At 56.6% G+C, this 18,708-nt stretch overlaps 1 protein-coding gene across 1 annotated transcript in view; it reads right to left on the bottom strand.

The window, feature by feature from the left end:
* LOC101956651 (obscurin-like) overlaps positions 1-18,708 on the bottom strand; it is a 107,390-nt gene that overhangs the window by 14,267 nt on the left and 74,415 nt on the right. Inside the window, exons 66-75 of the mRNA XM_078023254.1 lie at positions 18,522-18,686; positions 18,228-18,386; positions 17,863-18,040; positions 17,288-17,401; positions 12,525-12,692; positions 12,160-12,262; positions 11,735-11,864; positions 10,855-10,966; positions 5,285-5,327; positions 1,681-2,834 (exon numbers count right to left, since the gene is read on the bottom strand). Coding sequence (XP_077879380.1) covers positions 1,681-2,834; positions 5,285-5,327; positions 10,855-10,966; positions 11,735-11,864; positions 12,160-12,262; positions 12,525-12,692; positions 17,288-17,401; positions 17,863-18,040; positions 18,228-18,386; positions 18,522-18,686 — 2,326 coding nt within the window. The remainder of the gene's footprint in view (positions 1-1,680; positions 2,835-5,284; positions 5,328-10,854; positions 10,967-11,734; positions 11,865-12,159; positions 12,263-12,524; positions 12,693-17,287; positions 17,402-17,862; positions 18,041-18,227; positions 18,387-18,521; positions 18,687-18,708) is intronic.

Here is an 18,708-nt window from a genome sequence, read left to right as displayed (position 1 = left end):
CACCTGCTTCACTCACCCACCCACTCAGGAGGCTGTGAGGAATGGAGGCTTGGCACAAAGAGAGAAGCCCCAGAACCCACACTGGGGACAGCTACTTCCTCCCCTGGAGCTCAGGCCTGTCCTCACCCAGGTGCCCCATGGAGAACTCCTCCTCCTCCTGGGCCAGGGGACCGGGAACTCACCCTTCACCCTTCATGTGCCCCAAATCCCAGCACACACTTCATCCCAAGGCTGGCTGTCCTGCAAGGCTGACTCTGAACCCCAGCTCTAAACCTGGGGGCAGCCTGATACCATGTCAAGGTCCAAGGGATCATGGGGCTGGTGTCCAGGTGGCCAGAGCCATTGGCCCCCCTCCTGGAGACAGACCCACTGCCCTATCCTTACCAAACTCCATCTGCATAGTAACCGTCCACCCTCCACTTACAGCTAGTCCAGGCCATGCTACCCTTCCCTGGGCCCTTCCACCTATCCCTGAAGGACTCCCCAGGCCCCTGCCTGGCATGGCCCCTGCCCTTCCCACCTGCCAACCATCTGCAGCCTGAGGATGCTGACCACTCCCATCCCCAGAAGGTCCCTTCCCAGAGCCTTCCCCAGCCCTCCTGAGCCCCTGCCCAGGAGGGGCACCCAAAATGGAGAGGCAGCTCCAGGATGCCCTCTGTGGGGTCAGGGAACCCACCCTCCCCTTCCCCATCCAAGAAGTCAGTGGATCCCTGGGAAGCCTCACGGTTGGAGCTCAGCACAGAGTGGTTCCCACCCCTCTGACAGATGCTAGGTTGTCCTGGGAACTTGGGACCACCATATCACACCCCCACACCACATCTGTCCTGACACTAGCCTCAACTGCCAGGTAGAGGAAACCCTGCACTGCTCCTGGTGGGCCAGAGGGACAATTATGGGTGATTCTGGTCATATCATGTGTCCACAGGACCAGCCCCACAGCCCCTGCCTGGGAACAAGACAGGCCCATGTGCTGCCACAGCCCGTCTGGGCACACAGGAGCCAATACAGGGCACCCATGTGGCTCCCAGCTTGACCTTGGAGTGAAGGAACAAGGGCAGTTGGTCTAGGCCCAACCAGGGCTATGTGTGGAGGGGATCCCGGGGTATTGAGTGCAAGAGCGAGAGGAGCAGAGAGGAGGCGCAGACTGGTTTATTGCTCTATCAGCCAGAATACAGGTGCACTTCCCAACACAGACCCTGTGTCCACCCTGCAGAGCCGCTGGTGGCCACTAGGCCCTGGGTGTGGCTTTGGGAGTCTGGGTCCCATCCCTAGCCTGGGGACAGGCAAGGCTGTGCCCAGTGGGAGCAGGACACAGGCCCAAGTCCACATCTGTGTCCAGAGCCTGGAGGCTCCTGCAAGCCAGAAGGGACAACCCAGAGCTTGGTCTTTGAGCTGCCCCTGGCCAGGGCTCTCTTGAAGGACTTCAGTGCATCCAGCATTGTAAGCACTGTGGTTCTCTTTGTTGAGGACCAAAGTCCAGTGAGGTAGAAAGGGCCCAGGACAGAGGGCATGGCAGGCTGAACCCCGAGCTCAGAAGAGCAGCGCATTGAGCACAGGTGACTGAGGTGAGCTGGGGTTCCTGAGCAGGTGCTGCTGCCCAGCAGGGTGCAGGTCCCATGCTGCAAGGACGGCACAGTAAGAGTGCCCTGGCCTCCCAGTCTTGCCATGGTATGTGGCCTCAGCCCTGGGAGGGGCCAGGGGCCTCATCTCCATCTGGGCGAATATGCAGAGTGACAGTCTCTCCCACAGTCCCCAAGCTGACCATCTGGGTGGAAACCTCCGTCTTGAAGCTGCTCTGCCTGCCGTCTGTAGAGTGCTGGACCCGGGTGCAGGAGGAGGTCCAAGGAGCACTGCCCACAGGCCCAGCTCGGGCCCCTCGCACGTGGAAGGACAGGTCCTCGGGGCTGTGGACCTGGGATCCCGTCCTGAAGAAGCCAGGTGGACCCACATGTCTGGGTGGGCGCCCCACATTGAGCAGGATGGGCTGCCCCACGGTGGGCTCACTGATCTCTCTCTGGAGCACGGAGACCTCACAAGGCATGTCGTCGGAGGTGCTGCTTGCTGGGCCACGGCAGCCAAAGGTCTCCCCTGCCTGGGGCACGTAATCTTCCAGGTCAGCCAAGGTCAGCACACGACCATTGTGTGTGAGGATCTTGGGGTCACGGCTGCAAAGGCCATCCATGTCCTGGGGCTCCTCCACCACGAAAGGGCTCTCCCCATCACCCTCTCCTCCTGCCCACTCCGTGCTGCTGTCCCTGAGGGAAGCCCCAGTCTCCTCTGGCTCAGGGCTGACTGCTCCAGAAGCAGCCCAGTCCACACTGCCCCCGGCATCCACATGGAAGACGAGGGGCTCCCCAATGCGGACCACAGCTGGACCCTGCGCATGGGGCTCCTGGTCCAGCTGCTTGTTGTTGGAGTTGTTGGCATTGCGGTCCCCACCTGGCGTCCCACCAGGCAGTGTGAAGAGCAGTGCCCCCATGCCTCTGGGTACCTCCCTGGCGGGAGACACAGCCCGAGGACCCGACTTCTTCACTCGGACTTCAACAGTCTCCTCAACCTCCACCCACTTGGGCTGGGGCCCTGTGCCCCCTGGCAGGGCTCCAGAGGGGGCCTCAGCCTCCGTCACGTACAGTGTGGGCACAGTGGGCTTCCGGCCTGGCTCTGTCTCAGGCCTATGAGGTTGCCTGGACCCCGGCAGGAACAGCAGGTCAGGGGCCAACAGAACTGGCCTTTGTGGGCTGGTGGAGCGGCGGGAAGGCGAGCGGGAGGGGGACTTGCTGGGGGACCGTCGTGGGCCACGGGGACTCTTCACCACGGTGGTGATGGTCTCCTCTCTGGTAGGGGAGAGGGCCCAAGAAGAGATGGGCACAGAGATCTGCAGCCTCACCCAGCTCCAAGCCACCAGCACATGCCAGAGACCAAGTTAAGGTACAAACAGGTGAGGAGGGTGAGTGTGCAAACTCCTACACATGCTCTTCAGCCCCACCTGCAGAGCCCCTGGCAGGAAGCCAAGGAAACCAAGCACAGTGTTTCACATGGCTAAGCTCAAGTTCTGCTCTGCTCAAGACATATGGAGGCACCTAGAAGGCCCATGCTACATCACCCAAGCTGAGGCCTCTGGACACCAGGACTGCACTGTCTCCCCGTCCCCCTCTTCAGCAGGCTTTCTGCTCTGAACCTCAGGCAGGGTGTCCAGCCTGCTACCAGGAAGTGCCCGCATGCAGTGAAGTCTTTGGCAGGTGACAGGCTGCTGGCCTGTGGCCTGTGCTCCTTGCCTCTGGATCTAAGGCCAGTGAGGCCCCAGCAGGCCAAGGGGAAGACTGGCTGAACACTGAGCTCCACATGGCTGAGTCCCCCGCCTGGCTGGCATCTCCCAAGGTGGGAGGGGCAGAGCTCAAGGTCAACAGCTCAGGAGTGCATGCTGGGAGGGCCAGCAATGCTGCAGCCCTGGCCTGTCTCAGCAAGGGCCCTCAGTGGTTCTGATCCCCTTTACAGGCATGGACAGGGGGAAAGGCTCAAAAATGCCCAGATCCAAGGGTCAGCAATGCACTGGTTAGCCCAGGTCCTCCTCTGCTGCCAGTGATCCTGGCTCTAGCAGGAGCTGAGGTAAAGTGGGCCATGAGCAGGGAGCAGGCTCCAGCTGAGGGAGGCAAGTCCACGGGGCTCAGCTGAGGATCTACCCATGGTCAGGACTTGGTGCTTTGACCAAGGCACTGCCTATCTCTCTCTCTCTCTCTCTCTCTCTCTCTCTCTCTCTCTCTCTCTCTCTCTCTGTCTCTATCAACATTTATTTTTATTTCTTGCTCTAACTTCGGGGCTCCAGGAAGAGTTGCTCCCAGGGACGGGCCCAGAGACACATGGGAACCCTCAAGGTGCACAGCAGTGATGAACCCTACATTCCCTATCCCTTGTCCAGGAAGAAGGGAATCTCCTACTCCACTGACTGGTGGGGAGATTGAGGCTCCTGGTGGCCTATTGAGGGCCAAAGCTGAGGGGGCACAGCCTTCTCTGCAGGATGAAGGTGGGTACTTCCCAGAATGTTTCTGATCCCCAGTCCCCCTCAGGTCGCCTCTGAAGCTTCCCAAATGGGATCCGGCTCCATCTCTACAATGCTCCCCCTGTGGAGGGAAGGGAGCAATAACCTGTCTGAGGCCCTAGAACACCTGCTTGTACCCAGGATGGCACTCTACCACCCAACTGTTCCCATCTGTTGGGTGGCACAGTAGGAGAAGCCTACTTCTGGGGAGAAGGGAGGTCAGGGAAGAGCTAACCCAGGGCCTCATCAATTCTGATGACAGAATTCTTCTGTAGCACAGCTACCCTCAGGCCCTTCTGGCGGCTGCTCAGCCCCTGGGGAATGGAGGTTTCTATACTGGAGCATCCCAGCCTGTAACCTATAAAATCCTCAGCCAGTCCTGCCTACAGCTCCCCACACCTCCACCTGCATACCTCCTCTGCAAATCTCCAGGACTGTCCAGGTCATAAGCAAGCCTATGTTCTGTGAGTTCACCCAGCTCTGATCCCCCAAGTCAGCTCACCAACATGCCCAGATTTTCTACAGCATGAAGGTACTGAAGGACAAAGAGCCCACGAGCATGGCTCTGGGGAAATGGGCTCTCAGCTGACTTCTGGGAGCCACCCTAAGCCTCTTCACTTCCCTGAACCTTGGTTAGGCTTGGGTTTGGAGACTGCTAAAATTCCTTCATTTAAAAAAAAATTTTTTAGTTGTAAATGGATCTTTTTATTTTATTTATATATTTATGTGCAGTGCTGTAGATCAAACCCAGGGCCTCACACATGCCAGGCAAGTGCTCTACCACTGAGCCACAATTCTAGCCCCTAAAATTCATTTCTTAAGCTGCACTAGATACTTCAAGTACTCAACAGTCACACGTGGCTAGTGGCTGCCCTACTGGGCAGTGTAGAGAGAATACTCTCACCACTGCAGCAAGTTCTGTTGGATGATACCGTCCCAGACCCGAGGTACCAAGGGATAAGAGTCTGTCTCTAGTCTTCTGAGGGAAGTGGCTCAGTCCCAGCCCCACCCTAGTGGTGCGACTCTGGGGAGCCATTGTGTTGTGTGCAGAGCAAGAGAGCCATGACGTGTGGAGGGACCTGAGGCCACGGCTGTGTGAGAAATCTGCAAGGCACTGGTGGCCAGAAGTGAGCCAGGCTGTTAGTGCAGCCACTGCAAGTGGCCAGGACACACAGCAAGGTCCAGGAAGATTAGTGGCATGCAGGGCACTGCAGTCCGAGGACGGGTTAGGAACACGCCTGCACTTACATGATGACGGTTTTCTTGGGGACTTTAGTCGCCTGCTCAGTGACTACAAAGAAAACAGTCAGAATAGCAAGGGTTACAGAGAAGCCAGTGCCTACGGCTGACTCCCTGATGGCACTGCAGTGCAGCCATCTGCTGGGCTTAGGAGCACTGGCCATGTGTCCCTGGGCAGCCTGTCTCAGCTAGGAGGTCCAGTTTCCTCAGCTACAGACGGGTGAGAGCATCTGCCCCGAGGGGCTGGGGTGTGACAGCAGGCACCCCAAGGATAGCCCACTCTCCCTCCTGAGCGCCACAGGAGCTGTGGGGAGGAGAACGAGCTGGCATCTGTTGCCTACTCAAAAGGGCCCAGGCTTTTCCTCATGCTGACATAAGACTGTGAATTCCTCAAACATGTAGCCCAACATAGCCCTGAGGCCTAGGGAAAGGGAAGAGTAGCCTGTGGCCATGCAGTGGGCCACCAGCCACAATGGGGCCAGGATGGTTGATGCCTTTGCCACAAAACGAGTTCAAGTCCAAAAGGTGTCTCCAGGGGAGAGGGACACAAGAGTCCTGAATGTGGACATCTGAACTCCATGCATGTGGTGAGTGTCTCCAGGGGAGGGGGCACCAGAGTGCTGCACGTGGCACATCTGAACCCCATGCATGTGTGGGTGCCTGAGGTCTGAGTGTGAAGGGCAGCTGTCCCAACTGCGTGGCCTTTCCTGGTTTTCCCAGCTGTTGCCCTTACCAAAGCCAGCCCATGGGGCCTATGTTTCCATCTTGCTGCTGGGGACTGGAGTTCCAGAGAGGATGAAACTCATCTGGAACCAGGCAGCCCCTACTCCCAAACACTTGAGGCCTCTTCCCTTGACCTCTGGGCAGGCCTGGGCTTGACTACTACAGGCCATCTCCAGGCTCAGCAGCCCTCTCACTGCTCAATGGGAAGGTGGAGGAGGTGGCCAGCAAAGCCAAGTAGCCTGTACTGGGACATGGTCCCACATCTCCTGGACCAGGGGACTTTCTGCTTCACTGCACTGCAACACTGAAACAGGCTTTCCCTAGGCAACTTATGGCATTTCAAGCTTGTCTCAGATGATGAGCACAAGAATTAGACACTGTCTGTGTGTGTGTGCATTGGAGGTCACACTGGCTACATTTGTGTGCCTGCACATGGATGTACCTTGCATACAAATGTGCACACAGGTGTACTTGTCTGCACACATATGCATGCTCAGACATGCTGCACACACATTCACACACATGTATATATGTATGTGCACATCAGTACATGTACATGTGTTTGCTCAGGCATGTGTGTTTATATGTGTGCATTGCTTGCACAGGCTGTGCTCAGGCATGTGTGTGTTTATAAGTGTGCATTGCTTGCACAGGCTGTGTTCAGGAGTGTGTGTACATTTATATGTGTGCATTGTTTGCACAGGCTGTGCTCAGGCTTGTGTGTGTTTATATGTGTGCATTTCTTGCACAGGCTGTGCTCAGGCAAGTGTGTTTATATATGTGCACTGTTTGCACAGATTGTGCTCAGGCATGTGTGCATACTTATGCATGTATTGCTTGCACAGGCTGTGCTCAGGCAGTGTGTGCTTATATATGTGCATTGATTGCACAGGCTGTGCTCAGGCAGTGTGTGTGGTGTGTGTGCTTACATGTGTGCACTGCTTGCACAGGCTGTGCTCAGGCAGTGTGTGTGTGTGTGTGTGTTTATATGTGTACATTGCTTGCATAAGCTGTGCTCAGGAGTGTGTGTTTATATGTGTGCATTATTTGCACAGGCTGTGCTCAGGCATGTGTATGTTTATATGTGTGCATTGCTTGCACAGGCTGTGCTCACGTGTGTGTATGCATTTATAAGTGTGCATTGCTTGCACAGGCTGTGCTCAGGCATGTGTGTTTATATGTGTGCATTGTTTGCACAGGCTGTGTTCAGGTATGTGTGTGCGTTTATATGTGTGCATTGTTTGCACAGGCTGTGCTCAGGCTTGTGTGTGTATATGTGTGCATTGCTTGCACAGGCTATGCTCAGGCAAGTGTGTTTATATGTGTGCATTGCTTGCACAGGCTGTGCTCAGGCAGTGTGTGTGTGTTTATATGTGTGCATTATTTGCACTGGCTGGGCTCAGGCATGTGTGTGTTTATATGTGTGCATTATTTGCACCGGCTGGGCTCACGTGTGTGTATGCATTTATAAGTGTTCATTGCTTGCACAGGCTGTGCTGAGGCATGTGAATGTTTATATGTGTGCATTGCATGCACAGGCTGTGTTCAGGTGTGTGTGTGCATTTATATGTGTGCATTGTTTGCACAGGCTATGCTCAGGCAGTGTGTGTGTGTTTATATGTGTGCATTGTTTGCACAGGCATGTGTGCTTATATGTGTGCATTGCTTGCACAGGCTGTGCTCAGGCTTGTGTGTGTTTATATGTGTGCATTGCTTGCACAGGCTGTGCTCAGGCAGTGTGTGTGTGTTTATATGTGTGCATTATTTGCACCAGCTGGGCTCAGGCATATGTGTGTTTATATGTGTGCATTATTTGCACAGTCTGTGCTCACGTGTGTGTATGCATTTGTAAGTGTGTATTGCTTGCACAGGCTGTGCTGAGGCATGTGTGCGTTTATATGTGTGCATTGCTTGCACAGGCTGTGTTCAGGTGTGTGTGTGCATTTATATGTGTGCATTGCTTGCACAGGCTGTGCTCAGGCTTGTGTGTGTTTATATGTGTGCATTGCTTGCACAGGCTGTGCTTAGGCAAGTGTGTTTATATGTGTGCATTGCTTGCACAGGCTGGGCTCAGGCAGTGTGTGTGTGTTTATATGTGTGCATTGTTTGCACAGGCATGTGTGCTTATATGCGTGCATTGCTTGCACAGGCTGTGCTCAGGCAAGTGTGTGCTTATATGTGTGCATTGTTTGCACAGGCTGTGCTCAGGCATGTGTGTTTATATGTGTGCACTGCTTGCACAGGCTGTGCTCAGGTGTGTGTGTGTTTATATGTGTTCATTGTTTGCACAGGCGTGTGTGCTTATATGTGTGCATTGCTTGCACAGGCTGTGCTCAGGTGTGTGCGTGTTTATGTGTGTGCACTGCTTGCATAGGCTGTGCTCAGGTGTGTGTGTATTTATATGTGTGCTTTGCTTGCACAGGCTGTGCTGAGGCATGTGTGCTTATATGTGTGCATTGCTTGCACAGGCTGTGCTGAGGCATGTGTGCGTTTATATGTGTGAATTGTTTGCACAGGCTTTTCTACAGGGAAGTGGCTGATGGCAGGAATAGGAATCCAGTCAGGAAGCTGTATGTATTTAGACTAAGTTGGGCACAAAGAGGGACAACCTGTATGCCATCTGCAGGCAAGCTCCTGTGCACAGAAAGACAGGAAAGCCCAGGGCCTCCACCTGAGTCCTCCCTGGCAGGGACCCGGCTTACTGCTCCATCTTGCTGCTCCAGGACACCTTGGGTTGCTAAGCTGGCACTTTATTCATGGTCCCCAACTGCCCCAGACCAGCTGTGGGCCCCAGTGAGTCTGCCGTTACAGAAGGGCTGCAGCCGTGAAAAGCAGCATCCTGGCCTGGTGCAGACACTCAAGCCAGGTCAGTGCCACTGACAGGAGACAGCCAGGGCCCCTCTGGCTGCGGAGCCACTGGTTAAGACAAAGCAGCAGGACAGGATTAGGAAGCAGGAGGCACAGGGCTCTGATTGCATGGCCTTCGAGAACCAGCGCTCAGTGATATGCCTGGCCCCAGTGGGCTCTGGAGGCCTGCTCTTCACGCTGACACCTGCCTTCTTCCAGAAAGGGACCCGTCGTGACCAACAAGAGAACAGCTGCAGAGGACACTCCTGCCCCAGTGAGAAGGGCACGTCCCCAACCATGAGACATGCAATGCAGAGGAAGTGGACGAGCCGGTGGCGACAAAAGCATATATGCATGGTGCTGCTGTCCCCGGGTTGTGGGACAGTACATGTCACAGGTCCCAAGGAACACAGGTCCAATATGGCAGGTGAGGGTCACAAGCCCTCACACAGGGACTTGCCCTTGGAGAAAGAGTCCATGAGGGCCACGGGGGCTTCGAAGTTCCTAGGGTTGGGATCTAGGGCGTTGGCTGGCCCGGTCCTCTGAAGGTCCAGAGGGACAGAGACCCTGTTTGTTGGTCCCTGGGATGGACAGACTGCAGTGGGAACACTCCACAGGAGCCTGTGCTCAGGAATTGGACGACACATTTTCCAACCACCCTCTTGTGGAAGTTGTGGCTCTACCAACATGGGTCCAGCCTCTGCTCCATGGCTGTAGGGACACGGACTCCCCACCTGCCAAGGCAGCCCTTCCAGGGGAGCAACTTCACCTGGGAGCCAAGATATATAACAGTGGCCCTCCTCCCATCCTGGTGGCCTGGGCACTGGCTCACCCAGATGGGGCCTTGTAGGAGTGACTTGTTGTGACCCTGGGAGTGACCTAGGCCAGGGCAGGAACACTAAACCACAAATTCTCTGGCCTCTCCAAGGCCAATTCAGCCTGGTGGGAAAGGGCCAGACCAATATCTGACTCTCCACTCATCAGTTTAGCCCTCAGTGTAGACGCCCTTCCCCAGACGTCCTACTGTCCTGCCCTCTGCCCTCAGTGTAGTGGCCCCTTCCCCAGACCTCCTACAGTCCTGCCTCTGCCCTCAGTGTAGACGCCCCTTCCCCAGACTTCCTACTGTCCTGCCTCTGCCCTCAGTGGAGATGCCTTCCCCAGATGTCCTACTGTACTGCCTCTACCCAGACGCCCTTCCCCAGACATCCTACTGTCCTGTCCTCTGCCCTCAGTGTGTATGTCCCTTCCCCAGACATCCTACTGTCCTGCCCTCTGCCCTCAGTGGAGACGCCCCTTCCCCAGATGTCCTACTGTCCTGCCTCTACCCTCAGTGTAGACGCCCTTCCCCAGACGTCCTACTGTCCTGCCTCTGCCCTCAGTGTAGACGCCCTTCCCCAGACGTCCTACTGTCCTGCCTCTGCTATCAGTGTAGACGCCCTTCCCCAGACGTCCTACTGTCCTGCCTCTGCTATCAGTGTAGATGCCCTTCCCCAGACGTCCTACTGTCCTGCCCTCTGCCCTCAGTGTAGATGCTCTTCCCCAGATGTCCTACTGTCCTGCCTCTGCCCTCAGGGGGAAACCCCCCTTCTCTAGAAGTGCAGCCCATCCCAGCTGCTGCCTGCAGGAGGCCTGTGTGACCACTGCCAGGCAGGCTGCCCTGGGTCAGAGGTGACTTCGTGAGTTGTCCTGTAGGCCAGGGGCAGGGCTCACACTTCCCCACCACAGAGCAGCCTCTCCAGCGCTCATTCCGGGTTCCTGGCCACCTCTGCCTGCCCCACAGGTGCTGAGACCAGGTGGCCTGCAGCCTCTGGGCTCCTCCCCACAGCCTTCTCTTCTAGCCAGGTCATCTGCCCAAGATGCCTGCCCAGCCACCCCCGCAGGAAGTGTACCCACTCTGAGACATGGTAGGTCTGCTGCTCCCAGTCCTGGCTGGCTGTGCAGCTGTGACACAAGGCTCAAGCCTGAGGACCCACCTAGGAAGCATGGGCAACAGGCTCGGTGGCACCTACCTTCTATGGCAGCCACAGTCTGCTCCCTGTGGCGCTGCTCCCGGGCCGGCAGCACAGGGCTCTGCATGTACAGCTCCCCACCACCACGAGTGGAGCCAAGCCGGTTCACCAGCTGCAGGATGGACAGAAACCACTCAGGACCCCTATCCTCAAGGGACCTAGCTGTCTCTCGTCCACTCTGGTGGTCTTTAGTTTGAGGTCCCCACTGAGACTGTGTCCCCCAAAGGGGACAGGGCTCCCAGCCAGGGACTCGCCCAGGCATCTTACACTGTACAGATGGCTGCTGGCCATGTGTGGCTCTGAGCCCCTGAAGTGCAGAGCTGGCTGGGTCTCCCTGCCTCCTGGAACTTGCATGTGGGGCCCACATGCAGGAGGCTGGCCTCTAGACAAGAGCCAGAGACTGGAGCCTGGGGCTCTCGGGGGCCCTGCAGCGGGCACACACCTGCTCAATGTCACTGTGTGCCAGGACAGGAAGACCAGAGGCTCAGACTGGGCCTTGCCTTCAGGAGCCCCAGCCTTGGGCCTCTGGACAGTGAACAAGGACAGGGCAGCTCTTCCCTCTGTAGGGTCCCACCTATGTGACACCAGGAAAAGGTGGAAACTAACACTACTTTTTACATAAATGGATGAAAGTTGAGGTCAGCACTGGGTTCCCTAGAAAGGCAAAACCAAAGGGCTTCTTTGAGAGGGTGGGAACAATGGCAGGTGGCAGGGCTCAGCCTCGTGTGGAAGAGGAGCAAGGCAAGACACGGTGTGGTGGGTTGGGGATGATGGGTGACAGTGGCCTGGTGTCCCCGGGCCTGTGCCAAGAGCCCAGGCCCTTCCCTTGTCAAGTCCCAGTGGACAGCTGGCCATGAGGCTCCTTGCCCACCCATCTTACCTCGCATTCATAGTGTCCCAGGTCATCCTTGCCAGCTGCTCTGACCACAAGCACCAGCAGGCCGCTGCGGGGATCACTCAGCATCTGGTACTTGTTGCCAGTGGTCAGCAGGGCCCCATCTTTGTACCACCTAGAACCATCCCAAGAGTCCATGAGGCAGGGTGTGATATTCCCTGGGCTGCAGACCCGCTGCCCTGGCCCAGATGCTACAGTCCCTGGTGAACCCACCCTCTGGATGCCCACATCCAGCTTGGCCATGCTATCTTGTGGCAGAGGCCCCATGCCCAGTGGGTCTCAGCCCCACAATGCCCACTCTTCAGTGATCAGACAGTCACTGTGCCCAGCCCCGTACAGCTGCACAACCCTTGTGTTGCAGACAGGAGCCTGAAGCCCCTTCCCTGGTGCCCCACCATGTGCTGGCCCACCTGATCTGAGGGTGTGGGGCGCCTTCGATGGTGCAAGTGAGCTGGGCATCCTCTCCCTCCACAAAGGGCGAGGCCCGGACCTTGTTCACAAACCGTGGCGGGACTGCAGGGTGGAGAGAGACAGGGAGCCACTCTGATGGAGCTGGGGGTGTCTGAGCTCCCACATTCTTCCTGAGCCCTAAGTGAGCCCATGACCACATAGGGCTTCCACCCTCACATGCCTACCTGCCTGCCCTTCCCTCCCACCCACACCCAGTCCCTCATCACAGCGAGCAGAGGGATGGAGGGCCCTTCCACCCATCCACCAGAGCCACATAGTGGGCTTGCTCAGGGTGTCTCCCTGCCCCACGGGCCTCCAGGCTCACCTTGCACCAGGATCTTTCCCAGGGTGCTGGCACTGCCAGCGGCGCTGGTCGCAAAGCACATGTACTGGCCAGAGTCAACCCCAGTCAGGTTGTCCAGGATGAGGGTGCAGGAACCATCTGGGTCTTCGATGAGGATGTGGTGAGGGTCCACTTCCACTGGCTTCCCATCTAGAAAGGAGGAGTGAGGGCTGTTGTCGGGCAGGGACCTTGTAAGCCTGCCCCAGTGGATGAGAGGCTGGGGCTGGCCTGCACCTCTCTGGGTCTGTCTCTGTTTCTCTCTCTTTCTCTCTGGTGTGGCCCAGACCTCTGTCTCTGTGTCTTTATGTCCACCTTGGACATTAGCTAGAGGCATGGCCAGGTGGAGAGACCTGAACCTGACAGAAGACATCCACATGGACAGCTAAGTCCATAGTCGCCCCACTGTCCCAGTGTGACTCCCTGTGGACCTCCCATGTGCTGATCATGCCCAGCTCCCTGGCTATGGGCCCATCCTCACTCAATCCCACCAAGCCTACAGCTACATAATCCACTGCCTAACACCCCTTCCCTCCCACCCACACCTGGTCCCTCATCACAGCATGCAGAGGGATGGAGGGCCCTTCTACCCATCCAATCTGCAGGGGGCTTTGAGAAGAAACTCAGATTTCCATGGCTCTGCTGGACACAGGCACCAGGCCACCCAGTTGTGGACAGGGACCTCTGGGTGCCATGGTGATAATGTCTGCATCTGAACTCTGGCCTGAAACTGCGTGTGACTCTGAGTTCACATATGGTGGACCCTTAGCACCAGCCTTCTGCTCAGGGGGAGCCAGGCATCCTGCTGGTCTTCCTGAGGCCACTAGTGCAATGTGCCCTTGTTGACCCAGGGGCTGCTGCAAGTGGCATGGCCATTTGGTTTGACAGTTAACCAGCTAAGCTGGGACAGCTCCACGCAAAGACCTGGCAGTAAAGCGTGGATGCCACACCCCAACTTCCCAGCCTTTGCGTGGCTGGCAGAGGAAGTGACAGGCCTTGCTATAACACAGAGGCAGCCAAGGTAATGAGAAGATGAATCACAACTTGATGTCCTTGTATGGCCAGCAGAAATGGCCAAAGGGAGCTGGCCGCTAGAGTGATCACCACCAGTTCTATCCACTTGCTGCCCCCGTGGCCCCAGGTGGTAGGCACATACATAGGTCGTGCAAGCCCAGCAGCTCCGGATGGGGTAGTTCCGAATGGGGTGCCCTGGGAGCACTCCCCTCCTGAGAGGTGGGGCCCAGCAGAAGTGAATTCAGTCACTGAGGGCACTGACTGGAAGGGATGGGTGCTGGTCTCCAGAGGTCAGCACGCTGGTATAAAAGCCAGCCTGGTCCTAAGCCCCTCTCTTCCTGTCACCGCAACTGCTCCTTCCCATTGACAAGACTCCCAAGAAGTTATGAGGCCACCAAGGGGAACCCCACCAGACGGCACCTTTGGACTTTCAATCTGAAAACAATCTCTTCACTTTATAAGTAACCCAAGACTCAGGTGTCTTGTTGGCACATCAGGAAATGGACCAAGACATGTCGCACGTTCCTGAGACAGACCATTTTGCGGCTAGAGCCCTTGAGGAGTGAAGCGTCCCCTGGGTCTGGGACTTATCCCCTGCCAGACATGGCTGTCAGATACCACTTTTGAAAATTAGCTCTCAGCATGCAGTGGGGCTTTGGAGGAAACCAGATGCCCAACTCAAGTGAGGCCTTGTGATCTTCCACTCAGGGATAGGCCAATTGGACTCCCTGAGGAACAAGAGATAAAGGCTGCCCAGCCGCATTCATCAAAAGGAAGAGAGCTTCGTGAGTGAGTGGATGTCCCGCAAGGGCAGGGTGGGCTCCACTCTCCACTCCACTCCCTGATGCAAGGCAGCTGACTCCATGAGAATCTGGATCCAAGGGTCTCCACTCATGGGCTTGGGTTTGCATGGTCTAGCTAAACTGAAGCCCACTGACACGGCAGCTCACTAGCCTCATCACCCAGGAAAGGGAAGCTGGACTCATTCATTGTTTTGGGGGCTGGCCAGAGCTCTGGGCACTCCTGGGCCCTCTCTGCCTGACCGCCCTTCCTCGCTAGCTTCCTGGGGTCCCTCCCATCTCTCTGGCTTGCCGCCCCTTCACTTATGTTCCTCACCTCTCTGACTCTGTGAATCCCATATCCCAAGCCTTGAAGCCTGAACCTCATCTCTTCACGCTCATTCCACATTCAAACTGACCTCAGTGTCTCTCTCTCTCTCTCTCTCTCTCTCTCTCTCTCTCTCTCTCACCAGGGATTGAACCCAAGGGCCTTAATCACATCTCCAGCCCTTTCTACATTTTATTTAGAGACAGGGTCTTACTAAGTTGCTTAGGGCCTTGCTAGGTTTCTGAGGCTGCTTTGAACTTGCATCCTCCTGTCTCAGTCTCCTGAGCTGCTGGGATTGTTTTGAGGGCTGTGCACTAGACCTGACCCATAGTTTCAGACACACTGTATGCCAAGGATCTGCCTGCCATCTCTCACCTCCAGCCAGACATCTCTCCTAAGCTCTAGATTTATTCTCAAGCTATCCCCTCCATAACCACCTGGAGCCCAATGGTTTCTTCAAAACCTCACAAATCTAGGTTTCTTTCCTCCCTGCCCAGCTCAGAATGTACCAGCTTGCCTCCCTGTGGGTCTGCCCCACCTCTGTGAATAGGACCAGTGGCCTCTGCTGTCCACAACCCCTGTGCTGCTCCCTGGATGCCATCTCTCTTCCACACACCCCATGTAACCCATCAGCAAATCTGGCTGGCTCTGCCTTCAAAATGCATCCAGGATGCAACCATGGCCACCACCAACATGATGCCATGTCCCTAAGCAGGCCCTTGGCACTACAGCCAAGGTGACAGATGACAGATCTGAACCATGCCCCCTGCTGCTCACAAGACCATGGGGTTTCCATGTAGTCAACGCTCCATGCTGCCCAAAGGAATCATGTTGATCCCTGGCACCAGCAAGGTGCCTCGGGACCCGAGAACAGTCTGCCAGGGAAAAGCCTTGGATTTTCTGGAACCTTGGGCCACAACAGATGGGCTAGCCTAGGGGTTTATGGCTCAGGGCCAGACTGGACACTCTATTTTACAATGGCATTCATGGAGGAGGCTCTGGCCCATGCTAGCCTCTGCACCAACTAGGAGATTCCTGGTGGGTGACCTGGGCCATGCTGGCATCTATGCCAATGAGGAGATTCTTAGTAGGTGACCTGGGCCACACCAGCATCTATGCCAACAATGAGATTCCTGGGGGGATTCTCAGGCCATTCTGTGTCTATACCATTGAGGAGATTTCTAGTAGGTGACCCAGGCCATGCCAGTGTCTATGCCAATGACGAGATTCCTAGTAGGTGAACCAGGCCATGCTGTGTCTACACCAATGAACAGATTCCTGGAGGATACTCCAGGCCACGAAGGCTTCTATGCCAATGATGAGATTCCTGGTGGGTGACCAGGGCAATGCTGGCATCTCTAGCAATAATGAGATTCCTGATGGATGCTCTAGGCCAAGTCAGCATCTATGCCAACAAGATTCCTAGTAGGTGACCCAGGCCATGCTGGCATCTACGCCAATGACAAAATTCCTGTGGGTGACCTGGGCCATGCTGGTGTCTACACCTTTGACGAGATTCCCAGTGGATGACTAGGGCCACGCTGGTGTCTATGGCAATAACGAGATTCCTGGGCCACACTGGCATCTACACCAATGAGGAGATTCCTGATGGATGACCCAGGCCACATTGGCGTCTACACTAACAATGAGCTTCCTAGTGGAGCTCCATGCTGTCTTCTATGCTAACGTGAGATTCATAGTGGGCTTCAGGCCATTAATCTTGACTTCAGGAGGACTAGAGCCTGAGGTCAGCCACATGAGCGGTCAGCCATGCAGGTCTGACAGAGTTCAGATGACAAATGCTGACGTCAAGTCTCATTAAGCCTCCTGGTTGGCATAGGTCTGTTTGTGTTCTCAGGTGTCACTGGGAGGAGAAGGTGCTCTTCCTCACTGCACTGGGAGCGGGAGGCTGGCAGCTCATAAGTGGTGACACTGGACCCTCCCGAAGTGCTCTTCTTTTTTCTCAGGGGCTGCAGTCTTGTCTTTATGCTGAAGTAAACCCTAACCCTGAGCATAATAGCTCTGAACTCCAAGACCTTCTGGTGAATCACTGAACCTGAAGGCAACCTTGGGGACCAGTGAACTGGACGTCAGAAGTGAGAGTGGTCTCGGGACCCCAAGCCTATGGTGGTGCAGGAAGTGAGGATGGTCTCGGGACCCCAAGCCTGTGGCAGTGTCAAGTGAGATGGGCCTGGGAGACACCTGACCTCCCTTGACCTTGGCAGCTCCCATCCCTGAGCCACGTAAGGCCTGTGCTCCATGACCCTGAAGGTGCAGTGTGATCAGCACCCTTCCTGGCCCATTAAGCTCACAGGCCTCTCCTGCACCCAGGTGCCTGCCTGTGGCCCCCTCTGTGGTCCTGGTGCTCTCTTGGCTGCCCTCAGGCATGTCTGTCTCGGCCCTGTGCTGACTCCTCACCCTGCTCATTCCCCAGGGTGGCCATGGCACCACCTGACTTACCTGTTCACTGTCCATCCCCAGGATGTTTGCCCTTGAGCAGGCCTGGACTGTCTCTTGTTCCCCATGCCCAGCCCACTGACCAGACCCCATGCTGTCCTCAGCCCCCGTGCAGCCTACCCCTGGTGGGGGTTCCTGTGAAGGGTCAGTCTGTAGGCCCTGGCAGGTACCTTTGTACCAGCTGACAGTAGGCTTGGGTATGCCGGTCACGCGGCAAGCCAGCTTTACAGTTTCCCCCAGCTCAGCCGTGCAGTCAGCCAGTTCCTCTTCAAATTCCGGAGGACCTGAGGACACATGTGGGGGTCTGAGGACTCTGAGGGTGGGATGTCAGGCCTATGTACCCTGAGTGCACCCTGGCAAATTGCCCCCAACAACAGCAGTGGCCCCACATCCAAGGGCCTGGTTACTGACTAAGCTGGGTGTGGCTGCACGAGGCAGGGACAGACCAGGGTGCAAGACCATCACACCCAAATATGACCTGGTCAGATATCCCAAGTCTGGAGCTATGCTGTATCCCCACTACATCCCTTTGTGTCCCCCATTTGGGACAGGGTCAGCTCAATACCTGCTCTGGGGCTCCCTGGGAGGCCAAAGCCACCGGTCCCTCAGCTAGATCTGACCAAGGGGAGAACCAAGCCACCAGTGCAGAAAGCAACCCATGCCACGTGCCCGGCCTGGGTGCAGCCCGCTGGGCATCTAAGTGATGTTCAGGTCCCCACCCCAGCACAGCACCAGGGACGCTCACGCCACACAGGCAGGGCCAGGCGCTGCTGGATGCCGCTGATCTCCTTCACCCAGGAGTGCTTGATGATGACTGTGCGCGCCTGCAGCAGGTACTTGCGCACAGAGTCCTCCCGCTCATGCCACACCTCGAAGGCACGGTCGTCCCCTTCCACCTGGTCGTTCAGGTCGATGCTGCTTAGCTGTTGAGGGGTGCAACATTAGTGGGAGGACAGAGCAAAGCATCCCCAGACAGACAGAGTCCAGTAGGGTCATGCCCAGGTCACCCCAGAACAATGGCAAGTTCTGCTCCAGTGGCCATCCTGTAGCCCAGGAACAGGGAAACCTCCACTGGCCTGCATGACACCCCCAGCCCCTGGCACCACAGACCTTCATCATATTCCGGAACACATAGCTGAAGGTATCAGTGCGCGAGTCTCGTCGGGGCTTGCAGATCACCAGGTGGTTCCGAAACAGGAAGACATGGCGATTGTGGCCCTTCCAAGGCATGCGGGCCCCTGGTGCGCCCTCCCACACAATGAAGTGGCCCTGGGGTGTGAGTAGATGTGGTTGGACTGTGATTGCCTGGCCCCATCCCTGGGCGCAGACCCCAGGGTCATCTATGAGTCCAGCACCCACAAAAGCCACACCCCACCACATGGCAGCAGACGCAAGTCCCCCCACCTGGCGGATGGGCTCCCCCAGGGCCTCCAGGGTGCCGGGGTAGTTCTCCATGAGGGACACGTGCAGCTTGTTCTCAGCACGCTGGGGCAACGCTGACACGACTGCGTAGGCCTGCTCCAGAAGGGCGCAGTTCTGCCGGTTCCGGGCCTTGTTGCGGATCAGCTCCTGAGGCGGACCAAGGGGCAGG

This window comes from Ictidomys tridecemlineatus, chromosome 1 (genome assembly GCF_052094955.1).
Source record: "Ictidomys tridecemlineatus isolate mIctTri1 chromosome 1, mIctTri1.hap1, whole genome shotgun sequence".
NCBI classification, from domain to species: domain Eukaryota; kingdom Metazoa; phylum Chordata; class Mammalia; order Rodentia; family Sciuridae; genus Ictidomys; species Ictidomys tridecemlineatus.
Note: the sequence above shows the minus strand (reverse complement) of the source record. Positions and strands in the feature narration are given on the sequence as shown.